The following is a 20111-nucleotide window of genomic DNA, read 5'->3' as shown; positions in this document are numbered from 1 at the left end:
CCTGAGGCAGCAGAGTGACAGTAGAGAAACTCAGCATTCATTTCCTGTTTGGAAATGTGATGGTTTTAAACTCATTTCCAGAGCAGAGAATATCAACACTCCTGAACGCGATGAATGACCAACTCAAGAATTTCTGGCCATCACTCCTGTCTACGTACCAGGGGCTTTATGAATCTCATAAATATTGCATGACATGGTCTTCTTATCATGACCATTACAGTACCAAGATCCACGAAGTCTATACATTACAGATTCCCAGACATGGGTCCTCCCAAAGGGAGGGGTGGCGTTGTTGTTCCAAGAGTTGGGGAAGGACAAAGAGAAGCGGAGGATGGATGGGAAGGGCGGATCTATCTAACAGAAGCTAGAGGTTCAAACAGATGGTCAGGATGAGATTGGGCACCAGCGTGCAGAGCAGATCCGCTTGGTTGTGCTGGGATTTAATCAATGGGCTGCTATTTCTGTTGACCCAGAATGTGTTTTAGTCACGATGCTTTGTTGTGCCATTTATTTAAAGACATGCAGTAGTGCGTGGAGATGTCTTCCACCTCAGACTGTTTGCAGTATGGTGTGACTTAGGGCAGGTCGTGATAAGATCTTTAAGGAGTATTTTGAAAAAAGGAAAGTGCTCTGGGAGTTCAAAGAAAAGAGAGAACCCCCCCCTATACCAACCCCCCCCCCCCCCCCCCGCTGGCCAGGCCATCCCCTACACACGCACACCTTCTAGTGGGGACTAGAGCATCAGGAAGGGACTGATGAAGGAAGTGGTGTATGCGGTGGGTTCTAAGAATGGAGAGACTTTCTCTTCCTCTGTCCTCTTCCACTTTTCGAATTCTCTCCTTCCTAGAGCCTCCTTCCTTCCGTGGCAGCACTGATTTGGGCTGTGGTAAGGGAGAAGGCTGTGTTCCTCTTCTCGGTGGTGGTGGTGGTGGTGGTGGTGGCAGCGGTGATGTGGGAGCATGTCTTTAGGGACTTGACATTCCAGAGGAACTGGTTCTGCTTCTTGGTCATCTCCCACCCACTGCTTTTGCCATAATTGCTCCGCAGTGGTGTTCACAAACAGAGCAGGGGTAGACGCCCTTTCTGAGATCGTGCCTTGCAGGCAGGCCCCCAGCCCAGACCTTGCCGGCACAAAGGGGGCAGTCTGGCTCTCTGCCAGCCTTATGGAGACAACAGAGTTGGCTTTCAGGGGAGGCCGTTGACGGCTCCTTATTTATGACAGACATCCTGCTGCTCAATTTTTGGTGCCTGTGGAAGCAGTTATAACAGGAATAATCAGGAATGTGCAAGAGAACCACCAGGTGTTCCAATACACACGCTTAGGCTCTACCTCTGGAGAGTCTAGTGTTGACTAAGTAAGACCTGGTTGTGTGTGTTTTGGGAGCAGTTCTCATGCATCAGAACCATGCTGTATCCACCCTCAGAAGCGAGAGTTCTGCAGGATTTCCTTCCCCAGGTTCCCAAGAGCACATTTGCTTCCTGAAATTCATGGTCCACGCTAGATTATTCTACTCCCATATACCTGTTATTTAACTGTAAAAAAAATATTTAAGCAGTATCCTCATTGACCTCTCACACATTTCCATTTGGTATTTGTAATGTGATCTGTATAAGTAAAGTGTATAATTGAGCCTTTGTATTATGATTATTATCTGATTATTTATGTATTTATTTGCTGTCGTTTGTAGCCCCGGATGTTCAAGCTTACTTGATAGGAGGGCTTGTCACCCTGATAGGCGCAGCAGTGTCTGTCACATACATCTACAACATTTTTAAGATTGACATTGTTCTCTGGTATCGAAGTGCCTTCCTTTCTACTGAGATCAAAGAAGGTAAGTGTGGGTAACCAATGAAAAATGCCTCATACTTGGTTGTTGCTCATCCGTATACCCATTGTAAATATACTTTCACATATTTTACTAGCTTGCCTTTCATGTTGTTGGCAAATTGGAAGGAAGGAATCTTCCTGGAACTTCTCATGCTTCGGGGAAACAATTGGTCTGTGGTCACCAGCGTTGTTCAGTTAAATAAGGCTTGCAGGCTAGTGGTGACTGAGCAAACATTTGCAAAGCAACAGGAGCAAATCATCTTCCGGGTCCCACTGTGACCATTTGAGAGCGGTTCTCACATCTTCTGGTGTTTCCAAAAGAAGACAATTTCTCCTGGAGCGACAAAGGGCTCCCCATCTGCGATGCATCTTCAACGTGGTCGGCACACGAACAGAATTTACATCATGAGGAGTGATGAGCTGCCTGCGGCTGGAGCTCAGTCTAGGCCCTGTGCTTGGTCCCTGAAAGATTTAAGAGTCAGAGGACTCTCAAGGCTGGAGAGAGACCTGAGTTTGCATTTGGCTCTCTACTTACTCCTGTGTGATCTTAGAAAGTATTTAAGGTTCTTCTCTTTCTGGGCAATAGAATGGAAAGAAACATGAAGGAAGGAAGGAGAGAAGGGAGGAAGGAAAGAAGGAGAGAGGGAAGGGAGGAAGGAGGGAGGGAGGGAGGGAGAGAAAACGATCAGAGCCTGCCTCACAGAGTATTGTAGGAACAACTGAGTTCAAGTCCAGGAAAGCACTGAGCAAGGACCTGGGGCACAAGGGGCATCTTGTTGTCTGAAGGCCAAAGCCTTTCAGCTGCCCCTGCCACTCTGCCCTGGGTTTCAGTTTGGTCTGCGAAGCGTCTGTCCTGCCAGCACTACTCAACATACAAATGCCTGTGAGATCCTGAAACTCCGAGGAGAAGGCATTTCCCACAATCATGGGTTGTTGTTTTTTTTTTTTTTTTAATAAAGTTTATTTATTTATTTTGAGAAAGAGCTAGAGAGCGAGCAGGGGAGGGGCGGAGAGAGGGAGACATAGAATCTGAAGCAGGTCCCAGGCTCTGAGGTGTCAGCACAGAGTCTGACGTGGGACTTGAGCTCACGAGCTGAAGTTAGATGCTCGACTGACTGAGCCACCCAGGCGCCCCTGCATTCTCTTTTGGTGGCACAGCTCAGTCGCGGAAACTTGACTCTGTGTGTCCAGCGCAGCCTGAAGCGCCTCTAGGTTGCAGGCAGTCAGCTGAACGTGGGGTTTCTCTTTGGGGCCGCAGTCCCTGCAGAGTCTCCCTGTTGGCCGCGCTCCTGCCTGCCTGTGGGGCAGGGGACCAGTGCATCACCACTTGTCTTTTCTGACACCCACACGTGAGTGGTCCAGCTGCCCTCTGTTTACTGCCTGACAGGGAACTGCAGAGACTTCAGTGGTGTTTCCAGATCTCTGGCCCTGGTGTGTGGCTCACTCCCGGACTCACTGGGACTCCCAGGAGTCTGAGAGCTGAGGACCTGTGTCGGCTGGTGAGGTGGAGTTTAGCAGGAAGAGATAAAAGGAATAGTGACTCACCCAGAGCGGGGGGAGCTGAGCAGATGACAGACTCAGGGAGCCCCACCCTCTGCTGGGAGCAGGCTACAGCCCAAATTCGGGCTGAGAATTTGGACATCGGGGCTCATAGTCAAGCCAGGGTTCTATTTTTTCCTTAATTTCGAGGAGTACTTGCGTACTTTATGATTAATCTCTACAGCTCCGTCTATGAGAACTACCCCTGTAATTCCTCTCTGAGTGTTGGCTTTGACGACGAGTTAGCGATGAGACTTATGATTTGTCCCAGATGTTATTTCCAAGTATTGTATCCCTTAGGGATATTTCCTGAGTTATTTGGGAACCGTGGAGTAATGGGTGGCAAATACAAATGAGGAAATAGATGAAATGTGTCTTTCTTATGATAAGTTATTTACTCCAACGCGATTAGTTACGCTTTATAACATGAGTAATAGTTAGGTGTGTATAACTCAGTTTTATTGAGTCATCGACAGCCCTAATATCCACGAGTTCTGTATGTTCTCTATTAAATTATAGGAGTTACTTTAAAAATTCTCCTTCCAGGCTGTGCAAGTGTGTGTAAGAATATAAGAGTGATCTTACACATCTCCTAGAGAGATTTGTGTGTGCCTCACCTGCTTCCAAATAGGTGTGTGGAGAATACAACAATGAAAAACAAACAAAGCAGGTACAGTGAACAGAGGGTAGAACGATAAAATAAAGCTTGGGGGTAGAATCAATGACAAATCTTGGACACTTTTTAAAGATGAGCTTGCTTTAGAAGGCAAAGCAATGACAAGATTCATTGTGTGCTTCTCACAAATACCCTTCAGTTGCTTGTGACAGCACATGGCTTTGTCTGGGACAATTTTCCAAGGAAAAGTTTTTGTAGGGAGGCCTTATTTTTAAAGGGTGTAATACAATGAACCTTGTCTGCAACAGCCTTCCCATGGTAAATGTAATAGCATGTTTAATGTGGCTTTTCTTCTAGTGTCTTCCATGTTAAGGCTAAAATGCCAAACCTCACGCAATTTAGTAAAAACACCTGAAGGCCAGATGGATTCTATCTGATTTCTCCACTGGTCCAGTTTGATCAGGTTGGAGATTTAGCAATAATATAAGAAAAGCAAGTAAGGGCTTGAATAATGTTTAAGCGATCTGTCATAAATATTAATTTATGCAAACAAACTTTGTATTTTTTGCGGAGAGCCAATAAAACCACATGCAGGTGCTTTAACATCGAAAGTAGGGCTGAACCTCCTCAGGAAATTAAAAAAGTGTGGCCAGAATCTACATGAAGTCTTACCCCACCACTATATAGAGGCAGGCTATGGGGGTATCTGCCAGCAGGCCATTTTCTCAAAAAACTTACCAGTAGGTCTACATTTCCACAATTTTTGAGTGAAATAGACAGTTGGGGGGAGTGTCCAACTCATCATTATCTATTATTGCCATTCATTGTCACTTTCCCAAATGCCGTTCCATTTACTATGGCTAGGAAGCAAATTGCCTCAAAACTTTGTGGCACAGGGCAGCCATTTGTATTGCTAATGGGTTCTGTGGGTCAGGATGTGAACAGACACAGTGGGGATGGCCTGTCCCAGCTCCATGATGTCTGGGGACCGAGCTGGAGGACTGGCAGTTGAGTCTGGCCATCAGCTGGTGGCCTCGGTTTCTCTCTCAACAGCCTCTCCTTGTGGTCTCTCGGTGTGGGCTCCTGAAGCCCACAGGAGCCCACACAGCGTGGTGATTGGCTTCCAAGGGCTAGTGTTTCAAGAACAAGAGAGCCAGGAAAAGCCATATTTTCTCTTATGACTCAGACCCTAATTTCTAGTGTCAATTCTACCACATTCTATTTGCCAAGGCAGCTATAGAGTCCTAGCCAATTTTAAGGGAGTGGAAGTAGATTCCACCTCTTTGTGGGGGGTGTGGTCCGTTGTGAAAGAGCACGTGGAACTGGAAATACTGCTAGGGCTATTTTTGTAAAAAATGCTGTCTGACCCACTTGCACGAGACTAATCAGGGAGAAACCTTGTGAAGTTTCCTCCTCCCAGTTCTCATCTCAGCCACACCAGAGGGGCGGTGGGCTTGGGTTTGACTCAAAGCTGTGCACTCGGCAGCTGAAAGACTGGGGAAACAACGCGGCCTTGTCTGTCTCAGCTTCCTTACCTGCAATCTGAAGGTATAAACGTGACCCTTACTGTGACTGTGAGAGACGCAACCGTGCAGTGCTGGCAGGCAGCCGGCTAAGACGGCCCTTCAAAACTGTAGGCGGATGCGAAAAGCAAAATGGCGTCAGCTTGGTTTTTTGCTATATCGGGTCAATCAGTTATGAGTTGATCATTTGGAAGTGACAAGAGCCCACTACGTTTTGAGAACAAGTCGTGAACATGAGCATTTCTACTCAAAAGCTTCGAAAGAAAAAAAAAGATGACTGAAAAATTGGGAGCATTTTATATTTTGAGTTTTTAAAAGGTGTGAGTCCTTCGCTGCCCAAGTCTCTTCTGTCCCAAAGTCTGCACGTTGCACAGCACAGAGCAGCTGTATGTTCACACTCCTCACATAAAAACACAGAATTGGAACGCTGTCAGAAGAGAGAATTCAGGGGGCGCCTGGGTGACTCGGTGAAGCGTCTGACTTTGGCTCAGGTCATGATCTTGTGGTTCGTGCGTTCGAGCCCTGCATCGGCCTCTCCACTGTCAGCTCAGAACCTGCTTCGGGTTCTCTGTCTCCCTCTCTGTCTGCTCTTCTCCCTTTCACACACACACTCTCTCTCAAAATAAATAAATTAAAAAAAGAGGAGAGAGTTCACTTAACATAGTTTTTCATTTTGTTACTTTATTTTATTTTGTTTTATTTTATTTTATTTTATTTTATTTTATTTTATTTTATTGTTTGTATGAGAAGGAAGAAAGAGAAACAGCTTGAGGGAAGAGAGACACCGGTGGCAGGGGTTCCAACAGAGGTGGTGATGAACATGGATGTTCGTTGTAGTTTCTAGACCAGGAAATACCGTATTCAGTGGGGAGGCTCTGTTATGTGGCAAAGAAAGTACCAAGCCAACCACCCCTTTACCATAAGAAGGATAAATATTATCATATTTTTAAGTGAGAAGATTTAATTCCTTTCTAAAGTGTTTAAAAGCATAAAGCCTTTATGAAATCTTAAAAAAAAAAATTCACATGTTCCCCAGCTTTAGAAAATCAAGCGTATGACATTAAATTTGGTACAGAAAAGTATCCACTTATGGAGTAGCGGTGTAGACTAGTAACATTGAAGACATTGCACAAGGAGTTTTAGCTCGGTTGGGTTTTTGCCAACTCTAGACACAAATTAATCATCCCTTTGGCACGTGACTTATGACCCTGATTTATTAAAAAGCAAAATCCGCTCATGATCTAAAACTTCTCTCTCTCCTCCATAGATGTAACCTCCTTGAGCCTCTGCAAAATCAAGCCCCATGCAGATATTTGGCAGTGACTGATAGAGACCTCCTCTGTCCCATTTCTTGCTCCAGACACTGAAGATAGAATCACACCAAAAGAAGCCCCCATTTTCACACAGTTTCCTTTTATTACAGGGAGTAGAGAGACAGGAAGAGTGTGCCTGTGTGCACATGTGTGTATACTACCATTTTCCACAGGATGACCAGGAAGGGTAGGCAGAGACCAGAAGGTTGTCAGTGGTTGGGGTGAGAATTTATGGAAAATGAGAAAAGGCTACAGGTAAACTCTAAAATTCTGTGCACATTTTCACTACAGATCTTCCTTGATTTATGATGGGGGTTGCATCCCAATAAACCCATCATGAATTAAAAATATCATAAGCTGAAAATGCATTCAATGCACTTAACCTGCAGAACATGATAGCTTAGCCCAGCCCACCTGAGACGTTCTCAGAACTCTTACATTAGCCTACAGTTGGGCAGAATCATCTAACACAACACCTATTTTATAATAAAGTATTGACTGTCTCATGTGATTGACTGGGTATGGCCCTGAAAGTGGAAAACAGCAGGCGTATGGGTACCGCATGGTTGTCTGTATATGGATTGTTGACCCTCCAGATCACGTGGCTGACTGGGACCTGTGGCTTTTGGGTCTGCCCAGCATCAGAGAGAGGAGAGGAATACATATCACTAGTCTAGAAAAGATCAAAATTCAAAATGTGAAGTATGGTTTCTCCTGAATGTGTATAGCTTTCAGACCATCATAAAGTCAAAAAATCATCAATCGAACCATCCTAAGTTGGGGGACAGTCTTTAGACAAAAACTAGACGAATACAAAATTCTACCTTCTTTTGTGGGGCTTAGAGCCACCCCTCTTTTCAAGTCTATTCAATCCAAAACACTTCCATAAAAGAGGAATAGAAAGGGATGGCTCTCTCTTCGGTTCCTGTTAGGTTGGCTATGAATTTCTTAATAGCCCGAAGGTCAAAAATCACATTTTCTTTTTTTTTTTTTTTGAGTTTATTTTCATTTATTTTGAGACAGACAGAGACAATGCGAATGGGGGAGGGGCCTTGAGAGAGAGAGAGGAGACAGAAAATCCCAAGCAGGCTCCGAGCTCCAGCGCCGGAGCCCGATGTGGGGCTCAAACTCAGGAAACCTCGAGATAATGACCTGAGCCGAAACCGAGAGTCGGATGCTTAACCGAATGAACCACCCAGGCACCCCTCAAAAATCACATTTTTCTAATGAGATGGTCACTCAAGCCTTCTAGCATGCTAAAGCTTCTTACTTGTTCATATGACCCCTGAGTAGAGCATAAACATTCCCCTTCCATGCCCTTCTCAAACTCTTTCTCTCCTCGATCTCTTTACCCTCCGCTACCAGCCCATTTTTTTTACTTAAGTCCGTTAATATCCAGGAGCTGCCCTACATCCTTTGTGAATTTTTCTCAAGAGCTCCAGGCCGTGGGGAAGTTTCTTTTCTTTCTGTTTCTCCAGTTCATGAGGCCATTTGTTACCTTGCAGTGCCTCGTGTTTCTATTTCCAAGTCTGTGAATGGTCTTTCCAGTTAGATGTGTCTTGTTCATCTGTACGCAGGTGAGCACGGTGACTGTTACATGTGGTTAGTTGCTCAATAAATGCTTGGCTCATCCTGGTGATGACAAAATGTGCTGTCGTGTTTGGCTTCTCAGTTTCACACAGGAAGTTCCTAGAGTCTGCTCAGAGGCTTGGTCTCTAGAGTGCTATGCGCAATGGCAGTGATGGAATTCACTAATGGGTCTGAATTGTGAGAGACTTGGTCGGTTTTGCCAGGTACAGTTACGAAAGTCCACCATTGCACAGGACCCGTGGAAACTCCTGCCTTCAGTTCTCATTTTCACCACAGGGAGTGGTGGACTTAGAGTCAAAGGAGTCAGGTTGCAATTGGGGCTGTGTCATCTTGGAGAAGTGATGCTTATGTAATGGTGAAAAGACCATCCTCCTCATAGATCGATGTCCATGGGGTAGGAAACTCTGAACTGTAATTGACAAATAACTGGAGGCTTAATATGGACAAATCTGAGACTTAAAATCTTCACAAGGACCTAGTCAGAGGGGTCAAAACCCACACTTTTGTGTTACCTCCTGGAAGCCTGACCTGGCTCTGACAGTAAATATCCTGCCCCCAGAAGGGGAGGAGAAAAATCATTCTGAAATATCCTAGAGCACTCTGCTCTTATTAACAATGCCTGCCCTCAGGATAAACTAGTTAATGAAAGCCTTACCTGCTAAGGTGTTATCAGAGCCTAACTGACCTGCTCAGAGAGAAATACCCAACTCCAGCCCAATCTAGCCATCCTGCCCCACCTAAGTGGGGATAAAAAACTGAGCAATGCTTGTGAAGTTCATAATCCAGAGTCACTGAAGGACTGAGATCTAATCATAGGGACCATAGACTGCACACCTCACCACCCTGTTACTAAAGGGTGTTTTTGTTTGTTTGTTTGTTTGTTTGTTTGTTTTTTTAGCTCTTTCTTTTACCTGGCACATTCTATCCAGCTATTAGGAAAAAGTATGAGTCATATTAAAAGGCAAAAACACAATTCGAAGAGACAGCAAACATCAGAGCCAGATATGGCAGAAATGTTGGCATTATCAGACTGGGAATTTAAAATATTCCTGATTAGACTATAGATGCTGGCGAGGATGTGGAGAAATGGGAACCCTTTTGCACTGTTGGTGGGAATGCAAATTGGTGCAGCCACTCTGGAAAACAGTGTGGAGGTTCCTCAAAAAATTAAAAATAGACCTACCCTATGACCCAGCAATAGCACTGCTAGGAATTTACCCAAGAGATACAGGAGTACTGATGCATAGGGGCACTTGTACCCCAATGTTTATAGCAGCACTCTCAACAATAGCCAAATTATGGAAAGAGCCTAAATGTCCATCAACTGATGAATGGATAAGGAAATTGTGGTTTATATACACAATGGAGTACTACATGGCAATGAGAAAGAATGAAATATGGCCCTTTGTAGCAATGTGGATGGAACTGGAGAGTGTTATGCTAAGTGAAATAAGCCATACAGAGAAAGACAGATACCATATGGTTTCACTCTTATGTGGATCTTGAGAAACTTAACAGAAACCCATGGTGGAGGGGAAGGAAGAAAAAAAGAGGTTAGAGTGGGAGAGAGCCAAAGCATAGGAGACTGTTAAAAACTGAGAACAAACTGAGGGTTGATGGGGGGTGGGAGGGAGGAGAGGGTGGGTGATGGGTATTGAGGAGGGCACCTTTTGGGATGAGCACTGGGTGTTGTATGGAAACCAATTTGACAATAAACTTCATATATTGAAAAAAATAAAAATAAAAAATAAAATAAAATATTCCTGATTAGTATGCCAAGGGATCTCATGGATAAAACCAGACAGCATGTAACAACAGATAGGTGATGTAAGCAGAGAGAAGAAAATCCTAAAAAGAACCAAAAAGAAAGCTAGCAATTAAAAACAAACAACTGTAACAAAAATGAAGAGTGCGTCTGATGGGCTTCTTAGTGGAGTGGATATGGCTGAGCAGAGAATCTCTGAGCTTGAGGATATCACTCTAGAAACTTCTGGAACTGAAAAGCTAGAGAATAAAGACTGAAAAAAAAAAAAAAAGAAGATATCCAACGAGTGTGGGACTACCACAGAAGGTGTAACATAAGTGTAATGGGAATACCAAAGAAGGAGAGAAAGGAACATAAATATCTGAAACACAACTGACTGAGAATTTCCCCGAATTAATGTCAGACACTTCTGAGAGTACCAAGCAGAATAAACAAACAAAGAAACAAACACCTAGACCTATCATTTTCAAACTGTAGAAGATCAAAGACAAGAAAATCCAAACATCCTAAAAGAAGCCAGATGAAAAAAACACTTCACCTGTCAAGAAACAAAGATGTGCGCTTCATTCAACCTGCCCTCAGAAACGACACAAGCAAAAGACAGTGAAGAGGAACGTTTCAAGCCCTGAAAAAGAATGAGAGTTGCCTGGTGTGGCAGTGCTTGGCACTGAGCCAGCCAGTTGGCACTCCAAAGTCAATGAGCCCAAGGGAAGGATGTCAGGGTAGCAGCTCAGAGTTTCGCCGTGTTAGCATAAAAGAATGTGGTAGGAATAATCCCACGACTGTATCCCATTTCCTTTTCAGATGGGAAGATGTATGATGCCTATGTCTTGTACCCCAAGCCCCAAAGAGAAATCCAGAGTCATGAGGTGGACACACTGGTGTTGAAGATTCTGCCCGAGGTGCTGGAGAGGCAGTGTGGATACAAATTATTTATATTTGGTAGGGATGAATTTCCTGGACAAGGTAAGTTTTGAGTATCAAAGGTATAAAAGCAGCAGATAAAGAGGGAGAGGGAGGTCTCTGTTCCTTCACTTTACAAATGGTGGGGTGGGGGACTCTCCTTTCCTTCTCCATGGAAACATGGAGAGTCCTGTACCTCCCCAACCCACAGCCCCTGAGCCAAGTTAGGACCGGGCCTCTTATCTCTGGGGCCCATTCCTGCAGGAGGGTGACTGGGATGCCTGGTTGAAATAATGTGACTCTTGGCAGCCTTGGCCAAGAGACTGAAAGGAGACAAGGGCTCATTTGCCCTCATGCCCTTGAGACTAACTGCTGAACGTATTCCATCAGCTTGAATATATCAATCCGCTCATGTTTAAAGCTGATCTTATAAACCTCAACCCCCCAGGCTTTTCCTGCATAAGTAAAATAGAATTCATTTATTTATGTCTCCCATTGGACAGGAGTGAAGCTTTGGGCTATGCAGGCAACCTCTCTGAACCTCAGTTGTCTCATCTGTCAAATGGGGATGAGAATGCTTCCCTGACTTGGCCAAGAGAATGAAATGAGGCGAAACCTGAGCAGAGACCAGTATGGAGCTTAGCACATATGAGACATTCAGCAGATAAAAGTTTCCCTTTTGACCTACAAATTTTCCTTCCCGGAACTCTATACAATAAATGGCTGAATTTTGAAATAAACATCCTTTACTGGTCAAAAGGAAACCAAAATTACTTTACAACATTTGCTAGTGGCCTGTTCTAGATCGTTTGCAAAGGTTGCTAAGTACTTTGGATTTGTAGGCTGCTCACATCCATGGTGAGCTACAACTATATCTCAGCCCTCATCTTCTCAAGTCATAAAATCGTCCTCCATGAGGAAATGAAAATTTGATCTAACGCTTGCCATAAACATGTGGGAGAGCTCAGATTTCATAAGCACATTCTGTCGCTTACTTACTCAGCAAATATTTATTGAGCACCTACTATGTGCCAGGTAATATTCTAGGCACTAGAAATATAAAAACAAACCAAAGGGAAGAAGAACATGATCCTGGGAAGGCCACAATCTATTTTTATATTCTAGGAATAAGGAGGATATAAAAATTAATCTTTATTGCTAAAAAAGACCAAGTTGCATCCATAGCTGGATATTTCAAGAACTCTCCCCAAGAAATCATCAGGGGATGTTATTCATTTTCACATTAGTTCTATAAGTCCTGGGCCTTATAGTAGCTGTGAAGCACAAAAGGAAAACACCGATAAAGATTAATACAATATTTGAGCTATCTACATTTTCCCTATCCTTTTAAAATCTATATATTTAAAAAATGTGGGGGCGTCTGGGTGGCACAGTCGGTTAAGCGTCCGACTTCAGCCAGGTCACGATCTCGCGGTCCGTGAGTTCGAGCCCCGCGTCAGGCTATGGGCTGATGGCTCAGAGCCTGGAGCCTGTTTCCGATTCTGTGTCTCCCTCTCTTTCTGCCCCTCCCCCATTCATGCTCTGTCTCTCTCTGTCCCAAAAATAAATAAACGTTGAAAAAAAAAATTAAAAAAAAAATGTGTTAATCATCTAATATATACCAGCCCTTCGGCTAAGTTGGAGATATCAACTTGGGGATGATGAAACCCTTGTTCAGAGTAGTTCACAAGGTGGAGCCTGAGGAAAGTGACAGCTAACCACCAAAAAAATAAGACTTATGAATACAAAGGACCAATTTTTCAGGGAAAGTCAGGAAGGTTTCACAGAGGATGTGATAAATGTTTGAAAAAAAAACACTTTCAGGGGCACCTGGGTGGCGCAGTCGGTTAAGCGTCCGACTTCAGCCAGGTCACGATCTCGCGGTCCGTGGGTTCGAGCCCCGCGTCAGGCTCTGGGCTGATGGCTCAGAGCCTGGAGCCTGTTTCCGATTCTGTGTCTCCCTCTCTCTCTGCCCCTCCCCCGTTCATGCTCTGTCTCTCTCTGTCCCAAAAATAAATAAACGTTGAAAAAAAAAATTAAAAAAAAAAAAAAGAAAAGAAAAAAAACCACTTTCACTGGGGAGGCTGGGTGGCTCAGTCAGTTAAGTGTCTGACTCTTGATTTCAGCTCAGGTCATGATCTCACAGTTGTGAGATCGAGCCCCATGAGATCCCCATGAGATCAAGAATGGAGACAGCTTGGGATTCTCTCTCTTTCCCTCTCTCTCTGTCCCTTCCCCGCTCGCTTTCTCTCTTTCAAGATAAAGAAATAAACTTAAAACAAGTTTACTAATCCATTCCTAAGTCACCTTTATTTTAAAGCCCACACTGTCTTTCTGGGTCCCCTTTCTAATATTCTCAATAGCACTGAGGTCTGGGCTGTTTCACTCATGAGATAATCCGCCTCTTCTTTCTTTATTTCCAGCTGTGGCCAATGTCATTGATGAAAACATCAAGCTGTGCAGGAGGCTGATCATCATCATAGTTCCTGAATTCCTGAGCTTTGACCTGTTAAAGAACATGTCCGAAGAACAAATCGCAGTCTATAATGCGCTCATCCAGGACGGGATGAAGGTCATTCTGATTGAACTGGAGAAGGTCAAGGACTACACGGCCATGCCAGAGTCAATTCAGTACATCAAGCAGAAGCACGGGGCCATCCAGTGGAGTGGGGACTTCACAGAGCAGTCACAGTGTGCAAAGACCAAGTTCTGGAAAAAAGTGAGATATCACATGCCACCCAAAAGGCCTCCACCGTCTTCTTCCGCCCAGATGCTGAAGCACACGTACTGAGACCTCATAGCCGGCAAGTGAGGGGCCAAGGTGGGTTCATCACCTGTGATGGCATTGTTGGCATGGGGTGGCTTACAGAGGGACAACGATGCATCACACTTGGACCATCTGCTTGAAGCTTGCTACCGTATATACTTGTTGTGAGAGGGCCTGTGTCTGTTGCTTGTTTTGATCAGAGCTACTTCTTAAGGGAAAGACGTCACCTCTCCAGAAGGCCCTCCTTCACTTACAGGCTCTCATGAACACTCCCTGAATGCAGAGATGTAGCACGTGAGCCCTGGGGTAATGGGACGCGAGAGTTGTAGAGTGGCGGTTAAGATGTCAGGAAGTTTGGCATGTAGTGTAGCATACGTGGGGCCAGAGATGGAAGTCAGGGAATGGCGGGGAGGGCAGGCGAGGATAATGGCACTTTTTTCATGACCATGGTCATAGCACATTGATACTGGAAGCCACTTAAAGGTCACACAGACTAGTGGGGACCAAGTGTGGCGCCACTGGGATTGCACATTAGTTACCCTCCTGCTGGACTCCAGTCTTGAAAGACTTTATCCACCAAATCAAAATAAGTAACAATTCGCTTGTTTTTCCAGCTGGCCTATGAAGGCCAGAAGGCCAGAATTCTTAGAAGCATGTGAGAGACATAGCTGGCACACCAAGATGACGCAATTCTAGTCCACGTCAAACAAAGCCATCTGTCAGTTAGCCGGTGTCCCCTTATCACAGGTCAATCTATGTTTGAACAAGGCATGAGGATTTTTGATGCTAAAAATTAGCTGTAAACTCATCTGTAAACTACTTTCAAAGACCTGACCTGAGGCTTAGATAGCGTCCAAGTTCTGTGGTTTTGATGACATCAAACCCAAACAAGTGACCTGCTATGGTCAGAATGTTGTATCTCCCAAATTTACATGTTGCAACCCTAATACCCAATGTCATGGTATTGGGAGGTGAGGCCTTTGAGGAGGAGGTGAGGTGATTGGGTCATAACGGTGGAGACCTCACGAATAGGATTAGTACTCTCGTAAAACATACCCCAAGAGGTCCCTTGCCCCTTTGGCTATGTGAGGACACAGCTAGAAGTCTGTGATCTGAAAGAAAGCCCTCACTTGACCATGAGGGCACCCGGTGTTAATAAGCCACCCAGTGTATTGTGCTTCATTATAGCAGCCCAGACAGACTAAGGCATGGCCCGAATGAAGGGTCATGGGGACTGGAAGGGAATCAGCCAATGGGCAGGACAGGGGCTGGGGAGGGGGAGGGGGAGCAGGAGGGGTGAGTTGGGAGAACAAAGACCCCAGCATGCAGGAATGAGCAGAGTGGACGGAGTCTGGGGGATGGGGGACAGGAATAGGTGGCTGTGTGACCTTCTTGACAGGCTGCAGACAGCATAAAGTGTCTGGTGGGATCTTACGTCATGAGGAGCCCATTCAAGTCTTTTAGAATTTAGGTTCCGAGGTGACCTAAGGTTACACATTTCTTTGCCATCATACGCCAGTTCTCACTTAGCATCAAGCCCCTCTTTATTTTATTTAACGTTTGCTCTTTGAAGATTTTTTCATTGTGCTAAAGTATATATAATGTGAAATTTACCATCTCAACCATTTTTAACTGTATACTTTAGTGGCAGTAAATACATTCACCTTGTACAACCATTAGAACCGTCTGGTTCCAGAACCTTATCATCTTCCCCAGCTGGAACTCTGTCCCCATTAAACACTAACTCTCCCTCCCTGCTGTCACAGCCCCTTCAATGTTTTGCTTTCTATGTCTATGATTTTGGCTACGCTAGGTGCCGCATACAAGTGGAATCATACAGGATTTGGCCTTTTGTGACTGGCTTATTTCACTTAGCCACATGTCACTAAGATTCATGTGTAATATTTGCTTTTTGTTTCATTATTCTTATTTAGTCTCTCCCTCCCTTCTTTATTTCTTATCTGCTTGAAGAGTAGCATGTGTCTATTTTATTACGGGGACTAGGGACAACCACCAGAAGTAATAAGCTTATTAGGGTCCTTCTAATCAGATGTTTGTAAATTCCTTGCTTCTTGGTTTCTGTGGAACACGGGAGTCCTAATTCCTCATGGAGGATTTGCCAGTTTAAGGAAAAGAAGCTATTTCTCTGGATGTACCCAGGAGCAAAGCGACGGCCACTGATGTGTTCCTCATTCTGTTCCCCTCGCTGCCTCAGTTTTCTCTTCTCTGCTTTGTACCTGGAGATTGCTATCGATGCTGGAGAAGGCTTGTTGGCTGCGGGGGTCAGACAGGCATTTTGCCCTTCACTTTGGCTTATGTGGAGTCCATGCCCCAAAGCCTCCCCCTTCCTTCCAAGCCCTTTCTTTCCAGGGGATGAAGAGAGACAGAGAAGCCCCAAGAGTCAGGATACACTTGAAAGAACTCTGGCCATGATATTCAGGGAAAAAAATTTTAACTGAAGGGGGGAAAGAAAATCAATCGGCATTGAACGTTTTGCAGTAGGCAGCCCACAGTTTTTGGAGAATCCTAAGCTTTCTACTACCTTCTTAAAGTCACACAAAGAATGCCCCTGGAGACAGGTGCTCCTGTTGAGACCCACGGCATCACGCCTGGGGCCCATGCTGTGAGTGCTCAGCTGGAGTAACTTTCCAAACGGTACTGCCCTGCCTGCTGGCTGGTGTCTTCTTCTTTAGGCAAGGACCCCGAGCCTTCCTGATCCCCTGAGTATCCACACAGGGCTACCGGCTCCCATGGGGGCTTTGAATATTGTCCCCACTTGCTGCTTGGTCTTGATTATGAGGAGCTCAGGGAGTTTCGAAGCCTAATCCTGGGAGGTAGGTGCCAGGAATAACCTTCCGCTGGGCTCACTCTACCACGCAGTATCCCAGGCCGGAAGAGTGTTTGAAGGAAGTACCTGAACTGGGGAGACCCAGCTGAGGCCTATCCTGGGCCTCCGGAGGACCGTGCTGTCACCCCTCCTCCAGCCTCAAGCCAGTCCTACCACCTCTCGGATCATGTTCCATTCTCCCTGAGACACTCAGTGGCTGTGAGTCCAAGCACCCTGGTATGGTACCGGAAGTTGCTCACTTCTTGCCATTATTTCATTGGAACGCCCCTGAAATGAAACTCGACAATATGTCCTGAAGACTCTACTTGCCTCAGAGCCTTCCAGAATTTCTGTAACAGGAGTTCAGAGGCATTGTTTGGTTGGGGTAGTGGTGGTGGGAGAGAAGGGCTTGAAGTAGCGTTTGTGCAGATAGCCCTTGGCCGAGGATGGAGAAACCATTAATTCCGCGGGTCAGAGAATGGGCTGGTCCCTAACAGAGATTTCAGGGAAGGGGTGCTGGGATTCCACTGAGGATCCTCAATTTAATCCACAATGCAGCCCCTGAAATGTGCATTTCCACTGTTTTGTAGGTGTTCTTTAACATTACATCTCAGCACTGGGACCCGTAATTAAGTTGCTCGCGATCGTGAAGTGTAAGCTTCATACTGAGTACTCGCCCATCTCATTCTCAATTTTATTAGTACTAGTTTCCTGGTTTCAGCAGTTCCATTTTTAATTTCCACCAGTTTTTAGTGGAATAAAGGGATACAATGTGGTAAAAATGTAAGTGATTGAATTAGCCTGGCTTTGCCACTGAAACATAGATTAGAAGGTAAAAGCAAAAAATATTCAGTTGTCAGCTGTGGACTCATGTCTAAGTTTGCACAACTAGGAAGGTTTAGGTGTCACCGGATAGTGGATAGAAAGGCAGATTATATGAAAGCTGAAGGCCACCACTGATTCTCTCCTGTTTTCCCCAGTGGGGCGTGGTGAGGTAAATGGGGCTCCGGATAACCTGAGGGGACAGGACTCACCTGGGGGCAGGGGTGAGAGGTGAATAGGTCAAAGAAAAGATGAAACACATGTGTTGAACCCCTCCGTTACCTTTTGGCCTACCTTCCTATAATGACTGAATCAACCACAGGACCCACTTCCTTTGGTTTCTCCCCTCAAATACTGTGAGTCTGCCTGTGAGAAAGTCCTGGGTGAAGACTGAGTCACATTAAATAGAGGGTCCAGGAAGGTCTGGTCTTTTCCCAGAAGGTCAACCGAGATAAAGACACATATGCGAAAGTGCCTGGCACAGGCCATAGAGTCACGAGAAGTCGTCTGACCTACCTGGGGCTGGGGGGCATGATCCCCCAGCGCCTTCTGCCCCTGCCAAACTGCGGTGACTCAGAGGTCTGCCTGCTCTGGCCCAGTCGGTTGACTTTTCTTTGGCTCTTGATCCTGACTCATTTTTTAATAAACTTTCCTCCAACAGATGCTTTGTTTGGTGTATTTATCCAGGGCCGTGTCTGGAAAGTTAAAGTGGAAAATTCCTCCCTGGTTTCCTTCTTTGAATAAAGACTGTTCTATAGATGACGAATCCGCAATGTCTAGAAGAAGTGATGGGGGCGATGGGGGCCCTCATAGCGGCAGCACATCTGTAGTGACGGCTAAAGGCCACTCTTCTCAGATCTCAGATGGATTCCTCTGGGGCCTTCGTGGATGGGGCTCTGTACACATCTGTCTCCCTCTCCCCTCCCTCCCCAGGTAGCTTCGAAGGGATGCTGCCATTTGCTTGAATCAAAATCAAACCCCAGACCTCTGACAGAGAGAGAGATTCTTCCCTTGAGAAGGGAAATCGGTGCTTGTGGCTCTGGCCCTGCTCTCCAGAGTCACCTTTCCTCAGAGGTTCTTATATTAACAACAGTTGCCATTGCCCACCGCGGGTGATCTGGCCTGTCCACCCTTGACTAATTCCTAGAAGCGCAACTGACACCTGCAAAGACAAAAAAGATTTTACAGGACGAGAAGGGTTAACAAAAGAGAGTGAAAGTCTCCTGGGTGGCTCAGTCGGTTAGCGTCTGACTCTTGATCTGGGCGCAGGTCACGATCTCACGGCTTCGTCGGTTCGAGCCCCGCGTCTGGCTCCGGCGACCTCACTTGTGGTGCAGGGCCTGCTTGGGATTCTTTCTCTCCCTCTGTCTCTGCCCCTCCCCTGCTTACTCTCTCTCTCTCTCTCTCAAAATAAATACATAGACATTTAAAAAAAGAGAGAGAATGAAATCCACAGGGATATACCATCAGATGGTCCGACTACAGGATGGAGTTTTTCTTGTCCTCATCAGAATGCTTTTCCCTCACCTCCCACCACCTCAGAAGAGGACCAAGCACATCGTTTCCGATTCGGGCCCCGAATGCGCTCAAGGGAGACACAGGTGCACTCACACCCCGCGGAGAGACCTCGCACCAAATGCTTGGCCGGACTGTGCTGTGTTTTGCAATCTCTGGCTGTGCGGTGAGGCTGGTGTTGGGATTCTAGCAGCTCCGCCACAGAGAGCTGGACGTGGCGAGAGTAGGTGGGGCATCCCTGTGGGCCGCAGCCGGCTGAATCGGACACAGAGGCCCGTGCCTGAACAGCCCACGCCCCTTCCCCTTTCTGGCCACGAGAAAACATGAAGCTGCAAGTCTTGCAACCATCAGAAGTCCATCGAATAAATTCAGAACTCTCAATTCTGAAACCTAAATCTCGCTTTTGTTTGTTCAGAGCTCATATGAAAAGGACAATTTTATCAATCTAGAAATTAAAAACCCTTTTCTACTACAACCAGGTTACCAGTGTGTCGCCATTCTAATATTTATAACTTGATGACACGACCCGGGTGACTGTGTCCACTGAAAAACTGGGCAAAACCCAAACTGCGATTATAGTTACAGAAAAATGTGAGAATAATGCGCAGTGGCTTTTTTTCCCTCCTACTCAATGGCTGTATTAGTTCTTAATCTGAGTCACTGATACCTACTGTTTTATTTGATTTATTCACGTTGTCCCTTAACTTACCCAGAGAAGCTCTGGAGACCAAAGGTTTACATAGTGATGGTTTTGTGGTCACACCCTCCTTTCTCCCTGTTTCCCTCCTGCTCTCTGTGTTATCAGCCCTCCCGCTCTTCGCTCTTCACCACCGCCAGCACTCTGCTTAGCGTCTTTCTAGAAAAGAAAAACATAAGGAGTGAAGGTTGTTGGACAGGGGCTGGATGAGTTTTCAATACATCCGTCGAATGTGGTCAGCCCAGAGAGCCATGATTTATTGTCTCCCCATCCCAGATGGAGCCACACGCAAGACAAACCAGGGGTGCAGACCTTAGAGACACGCAGCTTAGGTCGTACATGAAGTGCTGGCCTCTGCTACCAAAGGTGTTCATGTTTTGTAAACGGCAAACTGCAGGATTAACTA

At 45.7% G+C, this 20111-nt stretch overlaps 1 protein-coding gene across 8 annotated transcripts in view; it reads left to right on the top strand.

The window, feature by feature from the left end:
* Positions 1-18155, top strand: part of IL1RL2 (interleukin 1 receptor like 2) — a 41278-nt gene extending 23123 nt beyond the window's left edge. For 6 of the 8 annotated variants that reach the window (XM_045445588.1, XM_045445589.1, XM_045445585.1 and 3 more), the window contains 3 exons: positions 1689-1832; positions 10979-11140; positions 13501-14017. In XM_045445588.1, coding sequence (XP_045301544.1) covers positions 1689-1832; positions 10979-11140; positions 13501-13868 — 674 coding nt within the window. In that variant the 3' untranslated portion in view covers positions 13869-14017. Of the gene's footprint in view, positions 1-1688; positions 1833-10978; positions 11141-13223; positions 13271-13500; positions 14018-15093; positions 15098-15928 lie in introns of those variants that run through there. The other 2 variants (XM_045445584.1, XM_045445590.1) reach the window with 2 other exon arrangements.
* The last annotated feature ends 1956 nt before the right edge of the window (positions 18156-20111 follow it).

Source organism: Leopardus geoffroyi, chromosome A3, assembly GCF_018350155.1.
Source record: "Leopardus geoffroyi isolate Oge1 chromosome A3, O.geoffroyi_Oge1_pat1.0, whole genome shotgun sequence".
Lineage (NCBI taxonomy): Eukaryota > Metazoa > Chordata > Mammalia > Carnivora > Felidae > Leopardus > Leopardus geoffroyi.
Note: the sequence above shows the minus strand (reverse complement) of the source record. Positions and strands in the feature narration are given on the sequence as shown.